Source organism: Perca fluviatilis, chromosome 1, assembly GCF_010015445.1.
Source record: "Perca fluviatilis chromosome 1, GENO_Pfluv_1.0, whole genome shotgun sequence".
NCBI classification, from domain to species: domain Eukaryota; kingdom Metazoa; phylum Chordata; class Actinopteri; order Perciformes; family Percidae; genus Perca; species Perca fluviatilis.
This window is the reverse complement of record NC_053112.1, coordinates 26,568,227-26,578,747: the sequence shown is the minus strand read 5'-3', so window position 1 is coordinate 26,578,747 and position 10,521 is coordinate 26,568,227. Positions and strand designations below refer to the sequence as shown.

General features: G+C 39.3%; 1 protein-coding gene across 2 annotated transcripts in view; it reads left to right on the top strand.

Annotated features, from left to right (window-relative positions):
• smim14 (small integral membrane protein 14) overlaps window positions 1-9,073 on the top strand; it is a 9,141-nt gene extending 68 nt beyond the window's left edge. The window contains exons 1-6 of one of the 2 annotated variants that reach the window (XM_039794527.1): window positions 1-101; window positions 4,904-5,001; window positions 6,163-6,211; window positions 6,327-6,481; window positions 8,371-8,442; window positions 8,790-9,073. The exon at window positions 1-101 is cut by the window's left edge and continues 68 nt beyond it. In XM_039794527.1, coding sequence (XP_039650461.1) covers window positions 4,927-5,001; window positions 6,163-6,211; window positions 6,327-6,481; window positions 8,371-8,442 — 351 coding nt within the window. In that variant the 5' untranslated portion in view covers window positions 1-101; window positions 4,904-4,926 and the 3' untranslated portion in view covers window positions 8,790-9,073. The remainder of the gene's footprint in view (window positions 102-4,903; window positions 5,002-6,162; window positions 6,212-6,326; window positions 6,482-8,370; window positions 8,443-8,789) is intronic. The other variant, XM_039794535.1, reaches the window with a different exon arrangement.
• Window positions 9,074-10,521: the final 1,448 nt, after the last annotated feature.

The window sequence follows — 10,521 nt, the reverse complement described above, 5'->3', positions numbered from 1 at the left end:
TGTCTGCAATCTAATGGTTTCTGTGGGGAACAAGTGCTGCAGCGGTGCAGCCCAGGCCCTCTAAAGACATCTAACGTTTTCTCAACATCTACACAGATCAAGTAAGTCGTGTTTTAAAGCCATTTTCTGTGGCGTCTGTCTCTAATCATATGTCATTATTAACAGTCGGAAAAAAGACAACGCTGTGAGTTTTCTGTGGGTTGGCTGGCTAGGTTAGCAAGGAGCTAGTCGAACGTTAGCTAAATTAGTTCAAGCAATATTATGTAAATGTAAAAAATCAAGGGGTTGGTTAATAAACAGTGGTGGTAGCTGCCCTTGAATGGAGTTCAGAATCAAAATCGAAATAAGATGTATTGCCAAGTAAGTAACACTTAACAAGGAATTTGCCTTGGTGATTAGATACATAACGTGTTATGGAAATAAACAAAGCAAAATACTGTAACAGACAATAACATAAATATATAATATGTATATTGCTATAAAGAATTTATACAAGACACGATAACCTAACAATTACGTACAATATAACTTTTACAATAAGAAAATGTGGTATGGTTTTTTTGGATCATTTTTTTTATTAAGAAAGACACAAAATGGAAACATTAACAAATATACTTTACTCCTTTTTTCAGCCCCCGTCCCCCATAACACATACAATGTAAATCATTTTAAAAAACAATATCAACCCTTATAGAACGCAGTATGGTTATGTGCAGGGTGTGCAAAATGTTTGAGGGAATGTGCAAAAGTTCAGCGTATATAATATGTGCAATGGTCAGGTATATAGTCCAGGATGTTTGCTGATGTAACGTGTAGTGTCTGGGAAGGGGTGGCTAAAACAAGCCAGTCAACAACATAATGTGCAAAAAGACAACATAAGATGCCAAGACAAAAACTGCAAAGACCCATAACCATACAATAAACCCAAATTATATATTTTTTTCAACTCTGTATTTAGAATAGAATAGAATATACTTTATACTTTATTGTACCCTAGGGGAAATTTGTCATGGACTCAAAAGTGCATAGTGCATAGTAGTAGCTGCCATTACAGACAATAGATACACGTAAAAATACAAATAACAGCTAAAAAACATACACATAGGCTACATACACACAGAAATAAAATAAATAAAATGCAGAACACCGAGTTATTGCACACTTCTCAGGCCTATCTATTACAAATCGTACAAATCTATTTAAGATTTTGATTTAAAATTTTGATGGAGACTGGTACGAAGGAGTATTTAAAACTGTTCAATTTAGTTTTAGGGATTCTGTACCTTCTGCCAGAAGGCAGGAGCTCGTATTCCGTTTGAAGGATGTGGGACGGGGTCCAACAATACTCTCCGCGCCTGCCTAAGTACAGACCGCTCATAGATGGACTGAAGGGAGAGTTTATCAGTCCTCCCCATCACCTTCATAGCAGTCTGTACCAGGCGCTGCAACTTTGATTTGGACTTTGTGGATAGATTGCCGAACTACGCCGTCATCCCATACCTGATAACACTCTCTATCACTGCCTGATAAAATAAAAACATGATGTTCTGGCTGACACCAAACACCCTTAGTCTGCGTAAGAAATACAGTCTTTTCTGTAAACAGGAATATACATAATCTACGTGGTCACTCCAGTTTAAAAGGTTATCTAGGTGGATGCCCAGATAACTATAAGAAGTGACCTGTTTGATATCCTCCCTATGAATGGACAAAGGGGTATAATCCCCCACCGACCGAGGGTCAAACACCATCTCCTCAGTTTTTTTTAATGTTAATGGTGAGATGGTTCTTGTCACACCACAGAACAAAATTGTTGACCTCCGTGAAGTACAGTGATGGATCTGAGTTCTGATGAAGCAGACTAAGAATGGCAGTGTCGTCAGAAAATTTAAAAAAACAGGTTACCCGGGAGACTATTAGTACAGTCGTTAGTATAAAGGGTGAACAGGACCGGTGAATTTACGCAACCCTGAGGTGCACCTGTACTGATGCATTTTGATACAGAAAGCAAGTCGTTAATCCTAACATTTTGGGTTCTATCTGTTAAAAAAGAATAAAACCATTTAATAATAGAAGGATTAACATTCATCTCAGTCATTTTCTGTAAGAGCAGATGAGGCCGTAATGTATTAAAAGCAGAACTGAAATCAATGAACAGAAGGTGTGCATAGGCTTTGGGATCCTCCAGGTGCTTAAGAGTTAGGTGGGTGATGCTATTAATTGCATCATCTGTACTCCTCCACTGCCTATAAGCAAACTGGAGTGGATCTAGTTCAGTGTTGACTTCAGATTTCAGTATGGATACTAGGGTTGGGTACCGAAACTCGGTGCCAATGGGGAACCGGTGCCGACGTAAACGGTAGTAACGAGACCGACTAAGAACGAAAGTTTCGGTGCCTCATTTCGGTGCTTGACTTTACACTACACCTGACAGCATGTAACGTTAGCCTACCTTTAGCTAGCAGCTGGATTAATCACCGGTAAAATGCTGACAGCTAACGTTAAACAGTGTAAAGTGTGACTGTATTTCACTGTGGAGGACTTCAACAGCGGGATGTAACAGTCTGCAGCGCAGCTGCCGTTGTCGCAATTCATAGATATACAGTATGTTTATATGGTCGGAATTAAACAACACAGACGGTGCGTTCACTCGCAGCTGCCGTTGTCGGAATTAAACAACACGGACGGTGCGTTCAGTCGCAGCTGCCGTTGTCGGAATTAAACAACACAGACGGTGCGTTCACTTGCAGCTGCCGTTGTCGGAATTAAACAACACAGACGGTGCATTCACTTAAAACAGGTTGCCTCGTGGTGCATTCACAGTAATTGTAAAATACCCTTTTCCCATCTGGGGTTCAACAGCAATTTACTGGTGAAATAAGTTATTGTTATAGTTATTACATTATTATTAAATCTTTAATTTTGACCATGGCCTTAGCAATAAACAAGTCACTGACTGTTTACTACCCTTATTTTTTTTTTCTTCTTCTTTTTTTTGAACTTTATTGAAAAGTACCGGTTCAGGCACCGTTTAGGCACCGGCACCGTTTTAAAAGTATCGATTTAGCACCGGAATCGAAAAAAACCCAAACGATACCCAACCCTAATGGATACAATGTATTTTTCAAAACATTTCATAACAACAGAAGTTAAAGCCACCGGTCTACAATCATTGTTTTCTGTAGGACAGGGTTTCTTTGGAATGGGAATAATTGTAGATTTTTTCCAGAGAGCAGGAACCAGATGGGAATCTACAGACCTCTGAAACACAGGGCACCATGCAGGGGTTAGCTCTGCAGCAAAGGTCTTGAGGAGAAAAGCAGAGATGCCACCCGGGCCTGCAGATTTCTTTTTACATACATGGCTGAAAAGTGACTGAATTTTGAAGGGATCAACTACTAACCTAGGACATGGGTCAGTTGTAAATGACTGTAGTACATTATTACATTCCAAAGAGTAGTCCTGTGTATCAAACCTCAGAAAGAAATCATTAAATTAATCTGCTTTACTCTGCTCATCATATGTTATGAGGCCCTTTCTATGTGTTGTCATATTTGTAACAGATTTCATGGAGACCCAAAGTTTTTTAGAGTCTATAGAGGCAAAATTCTGTTCAATGACATCCCTATGTTTCCTTCTTGCATCCCTTAATAACTGATTAAGCTCCCTTTGAACTGATTTCAACCCCATCCTATCATGATTTCTAAAAGCCATTTTTTTCCCCGGTTGATACAGTCCTTTAACTCTCTGGTGATGTATGGCTTGTTGTTAGGGTAGATTGTAATAACCTTCTTGGTGGCCACACAATCCTCACAGAATTTAATATAATCCGTAATAGTGTCCGTGGCCTCATCAATACCCAAACCATGGAAAATTTCCCAGTCTGTACAGAGAAATGAGCCCTTCAGTGTCTCTATACTGTCTTTAGACCATACAGTCACTGTCTTAGTTAGTGGTTTACTGCTCTTCAAAACAGTCTTATATGTAGGTATTAGATGGAGTGTATTATGGTCGGAGTTTGACAAAAATTTAACATATCCTGGTCACTATTATTTAAAAATTTTGAATTAAAAATCCTTGTGTATGTTAATAAAATAAATTACGACAAAGAAAGGGAGAGAAATTCAGTCAACCAAATATCAATGTTATCGGTCTCAAAAATGCAGTATAGTGGTATAGACCCAGATAACGTTGATTAGGCACCTGTTGCAGACATCTGTGCATTTGACTGTATATTTGTCTAACAACTGATGCATGCATTGTCTGTAGGTTTTCCATCAGTACGATAGAAGAATAATACGTTTTTGTTGGCAAATTATGCAAAACCATCTTTATTCCAATAATTGCTTGCTTTCACTCCATCTTGAGCTGACACCAGCCTCCCGTCATGATAGGTGGTAAAGATAAACCACTTCAGACTTTACATTTCAGAAATGCATGGATGGCACAAGAATCAACTAATAAAACATATCCAGTATGTTGTTAATAAAGGTCGAATTAGAGGGGGTTTTTTTTCCACTAAAATAATGTCTCAATCATTTCTCAGTTCACTTTTTATTTTTTTCACTAGCTTTACTGTGAAGTTACCTCGCTGCAGCGCAAAAATGCAATAACATGTAGTGTTTAAAAACTTTTAGCTGGCAGCATATGGGGCATTTCCTTTGAAGATGCAAATATAAATACAGAGAAAACAGCCGTCACTGTTGACAAAGACCTACATTACATGCAGCAAGATAATACAGCCACAGAGTCTGCTGACTGTCGTTAACTGAGCAGTCTCCTCCCTCTAATCTGCGTGCCTGTGAAACAACAATAGAGCACAGCGCTGACAAGAGGGAGCAGAGGGAGATTTCTTTCACTTGTAAATGTACGTCTTGCATACAGTACTTTCATTTTGTTCCAGGGGTGGACCCCATCTGGTGAGAAATGGCAGAGGGAGGTTTTGACCCTTGTGAGTGCATCTGCACCCATGAGCATGCTATGAGGCGCCTAATCAACCTGGTAAGTCATGGAACTGAGTAGTGTGACTGATAAGTGTCAGACTTATAACAGAGTGTAAGTGCAGGGACACGTCAAAATATTTCAAGTATGCAGTGTGAAGTAAAAATATCTCCTGCCACCAAAGTTGAGAGAAGGAGGCGAAGAGATTAATGTTATAAACAACTAGCAAATAAATGAAAGTCTCAGCCAGAGAGAAGGGAATGAAAAGCTGCCGACTGAACATGAGCCAACATATCCTGGTTCCTGCTCAGTGTTTATCTTGAGTCTATCAGTTCTGCCACACAGAGACGTTTCATTCTGTTGCAATGTGTGCTGTCACATTTGCATTGTTCTTGTAAATATTCTCTGACTCTTCTTGATGGAAGGTGTGTTAAAAAGATGAGGTCAAAATTATTGAGAGAAACTACTTTTAAAGAAAGAATAAAGCTTGTAATTATGTTGTCAGTTTCCCAGTGACCTCATTGGCTCTTTGTGCACAGGTGTAACTTGCATGGCGAGCTGCAGTTGGCCAGAGCTTAAAACCACCCTGGGGGTTTGTGATTTGTCTTGCAGCAGAAAAGGGTGTTGTCCAAAAAGCTAAAGAATTTACAGTATATTTTATGAGACAGGCACCATCCATTTATGAATATGTGCTGTTGGAAAACAGTAAGCTGCAGTGGGTCATTTGTCTGTATGCCTAATGTAATAAATAACTCTTAAAGTTTATGTTTTATTAGCAGAGTGTTAGCAGAGTGTTTAGACTTCCTGTATTTTCTCTCTTCCTAGATGAGAGAGAGCAGTGGACACCAGAGTAAATAAGTCAGTCATATTCTCTTTGTATTAAAGGGGCTGTACTCGAAATACTGGGGGGGGGACAGCGGGCTGGGAATGCCTCTACATGGCTCTCATAGACCATTTCCCCAATACGTGAAATAACTGTTTTTTCACAGCCACATGCACTAAAATGCATGCGCGGCCAGACCGGCTATCAATATAAAGGACAGAGAAGCTCGGATTACAACACACACAGAAAGAGAGTGATTTCAATCTCTGCTCCAGGACCCCATTACTCCACTGTGTCTTTACATAAAAAATATACGTTCGCTGCTATATTAATGTTCTGAATGTCGAGTACAGCCCCTTTTTAAATCTACCTTGTTCCTCCTGTAATTTCTCTTTCAGCTCAGACAATCTCAGTCCTACTGCACAGACACAGACTGCCCTCAGGAATGTATGTATGACCACATTAGACCTTGTGTTTTTTTCATAATGTGTTATATAATGTTCTCGAATCAGAAACATTAGTGTAGGTTATGTGTGAAGTGCAAATATGTGTTTGTTTTCAGTGCCAGGTCCCAGTGGGCCAGTCAGCGGAGGAGGTGACCTGACCCTCCCCATGGTTCTGATGGGATGGGCGGTGCTGGCTCTGCTCCTGTTCCTGTTGCGCCCATCCAGTCTCAGGGGTTCCCGTCCCACAGGCAAACCTACTGGACCCCACAATGTCAGTATTGTTCACACTCACCCTACTAGTGGGCTTTTCCACTTTTTAATGGACAGGACAGCTAGGTGAGAAAGGGGGGAAGACATGCAGGAAATGGTCACAGGTCGGACTCGAACCCTGGACCTCTGCGTCGAGGCATAAACCTCTATGTATATGTGCGCCTGCTCTACCAACTGAGCCAACCCAGCCACATAACAATGGGCGTTTCTCAATACCAAGAATGCAAACTACGGACTTGTGTTCTTGGGGAGAACGTTCTTGCTGGTTGTTCTTGGAAGAATGAACTCGCAAGTTCACAAGCACAGAAAACGCTGTTAACAGTTTGAGACGATGCGTTCTTCCTGTTATTGCTCAACGCTCCCAGCACAGAGGCTACCTGCAGGGCTCCAAAATACCAGCTAGAAATAAAAACCACAACAATATAACCACTTAGTATTAAAACAATCTCTGGACAAGAAAACCTCATAATGCTACAACTATTGCAATAATATTGAAAAATAAAACTAATTGAGCTTTAATTTTATTGTTTATGGTTTAGCTCAAACAACCCCTTATTCAAAAGAGTGGAACGTGATCCCTACTATTATTAGCGTATAAGTTTAAGTCAGTTTAAATTAAACAAATAAATAGGCATATGCACTGTTGTGTCCTATGTATTCCTATTAGTGTTATGTGGAATTATCATTTCTATATTATTGTAGTGCACTGTATATGCCCAGGGAGATGGAAATTAGAAATTCAAATTATAAAGGTTGGTGTCTCCCCTTTAGTCTACATAACATGTCATAGCATGTTACCACTTTATGTACAACTGTTCATTTATCATAAAGACTCAACTTCTAATAAATCAGAAAACAAATACACCAAAAATATGAACTAAATACAAAATTGTGTGTGTGTGTGTGTGTGTGTGTGTGTGTGTGTGTGTGTGTGTGTGTGTGTGTGTGTGTGTGTGTGTGTGTGTGTGTGTGTGTGTGTGTGTGTGTGTGTGTGTGTGTGTGGTGGTGTGTGTGTGTGGTGTGTGTGTGGTGGTGTGTGTGTGGTGTGTGTGTGGTGTTGTGTTGTGGTGTTGTGTGGTGGTGTGTTGTGGTGTGTTGTGTTGTGTTTAACTCCGAAAAGACAGTTAACCACATGTGTTGTGATATTTAAACAAACGATCCAAAACGGCGAAATAAAAGCCTCTTATTTACGGGACCGGTCTAAAAGACCTCCGTCTTACAGCGGGATCTCGGAGTGTGGCAAGCTGGCGGCCGCTTCATTTTATGGAGCTCCGAAAACTTTGGAGCAAATTGTCAATTCGGCAAAGATTTTCGCAAAACTGCCTATATTCGAAATCTAAACCGTTCATTTCTCGCCTAAAATGTTCTCAGAAGTGAATTTAGTGATGAATAAGATGGTGAAAATTGTTAAAATTGTCCCGTTTTTGGGATGTCTATGCACTGGAAATCCAACCATCATTGAATGCCGAAATGAATGTTGGGATACAGGTGCTGCGAAGTTCATACAAGTTACCAATCGATGTATCCTCGGTAAATGGGCGTGTCAAGAATACATCCGGGAATTTTAACTGTTCTTGGCGAACTTGTGTATTGGGACAGTACTTTGGCAACACGAGATGACGTTTCACAGGAACACAAGCACACAAGTCAATAGAAGAACACGTATTGGGAAACGCCCAATGAAATTTTGTAGGTGTAGGTTCAGTACTGCTCTGCCTTCGTTTACCATGACAATTTACCACAAAGTGGACAATGAATCACAACATAAAAGTAAGATACTGAATAAGACATAATTTGCCTTTGTGGTGATTTACTGAAATAAAATTGAGTCCCCATTTGATGAAAACTTTTCACTGTAACATGTCATGTTTTTTTTTTTTTCTGTGCTAGCCAAGACACAGCAAGCAACAGTCTAACCAAATGCAGAAGTCATTCATACTGTTGCTATGTTTGAGTTGTTAGGTAAATGTTTGTTTAAAAAAAATTAGGAACCATAAACTAAATGTTTATGTGATGTGAACTGGAGCTGTATTTAAGGACTCAGCTGTACACAACCAGATAAACATTTGAATATGTCTTGTTTGTCCACATTTTAAGCTCACCTATTATTATTATTATTATTATTATTATTATTATTATTATTACTACTACTACTACTACTACTACTACTACTACTAATATTAATATATATTATAATATATAATATTAACATTATTGATTTCAGGATGTGCTTATTGATAACATCATCAACACTGTTTACTTTTTTCCTATGGTAAAGACTTTATATTTTTTCTTGTCTTGTTTTGCAGAGCGATGGAAGAGAGCCTCCAGCACCCCCTATTGACTAGCAGTGGAGAGTAGCAGCACTCACCCACCTGCTCTGACTGGAGCTGCACAGTGAAGCTTGATTTATACTTCTGCGTAAAATCTACGCCGTTGCTACGTACGTAGGGACGTGTAGACACAAACCTACGCCGGACCCTACGCCATAGCCTGACATGTACCTCTTGAAAAATGTAACTATACGTCGCGACGACGTACGTCGCTCGGCCGTGGCTTTGTAGCGTTGCATTTCCCCCGACTCATTTCCTGGTTCTCCTTCTCCATAAACAACACGAAATCGAGGAGAGGGTTAACTTTTCCTGCTACAGATTTCCCACGTTGGTCAGAAAGCACTTTGTTTGTTTCTCTCACTATGACTCTAGAGTCAGTACTCGCTCCGAAGCTAATCGCCTTCACTCTCTCACTTTCTCCCTCACTCTACCACCCACTCCCCACACACATACATGTCGGCTCGACACACACACCAGCACACTATTATAAACATCAGGCCACTTAACGTAGGCTATGGCGAAAGCTCTGCGTGGAGCCTCCGCAGAACCATAAATCAAGCTTTAGACAGTGACTGTGACCAGGACAGCGCCATCTCCCCTTCATTCAAATATCTTTTGCTTTACTCCTATTTCAATGCCATTGTGTTTTAGATCGGTCTATTATTCTTGTTTCTAGAGCTCAACTGCTACTGGAATAATGAGCCCAATACATATGATATGATATGATATATATATATATATATATATATATATATATATATATATATATATATTTATTTTTTATTTTTTTTTATTTTTATTTTTTTTACATAAACATTCAACATTGGGCAAGTATTGGTTATTTTTGACAAAGATAAAGATTGAGGCAGGATATTTTACAGTGAAAAAATCTGAAAAGTTTTTGGGAAATTTAATAACCATACATGGAAACACATTTTCTCCACAAATACAAAACTTGAATGAAAGTTATAAAAAATGTTGTTTCGTATATCTGCAGACCTCCCATTTTGACTGATAATATTGGCCGACAGTATCAGCATGTTGATATATCGGTACGTGGTATTCACCACGTACCAAGTCTTTAATCAGAAGGCGTGGCATTGTTCTGAAACCCTGATCTGAGCTCTGGTGCTGACTGGTCGGCAGTTACATGAACCCAGAATGAAGGAATGTGTCACATGCGTTGGTGGAGAAAGGAGTATTAGTTATATTGTTGTTCGAGTGCTTGCTGAGTAATGATGAAGGGTGGCGGGTTCTTCAGACTCTCCGAAACATTCCTCTCTTTCCAAAGTTACAGCTCTAAACGGTGCCAGTAATGATGTCGTACCACATGTTTTAATAACCTATTTAAACCAGCAATGTCATTAATGAAATAAATTTAGAATTACAATAACATGGCATATTGATTTTAATGCAGTGATTTCATCTTATGTTTACATCCAGTCCTTAATTAGATTACATACTCCAGCAAATAGTCTGATTTGAACATGTCTGTCCTTTTAAGTAACTGTTGGTTACTGTAGTATAAATGATTTAAGACAGCAGTGACGGATCTTATGGGTCTGTTTTGACGCTTCAAACTTGTATCACATAGTTGAAATGAACTGAATTGCAAGCATACAGATAGGGTGTATTAAGTGTGGTCATTGTAATACAGTATACTCCGCAAGCATTTAATCATATTGAAATGATTCTGTGTACTGTAATT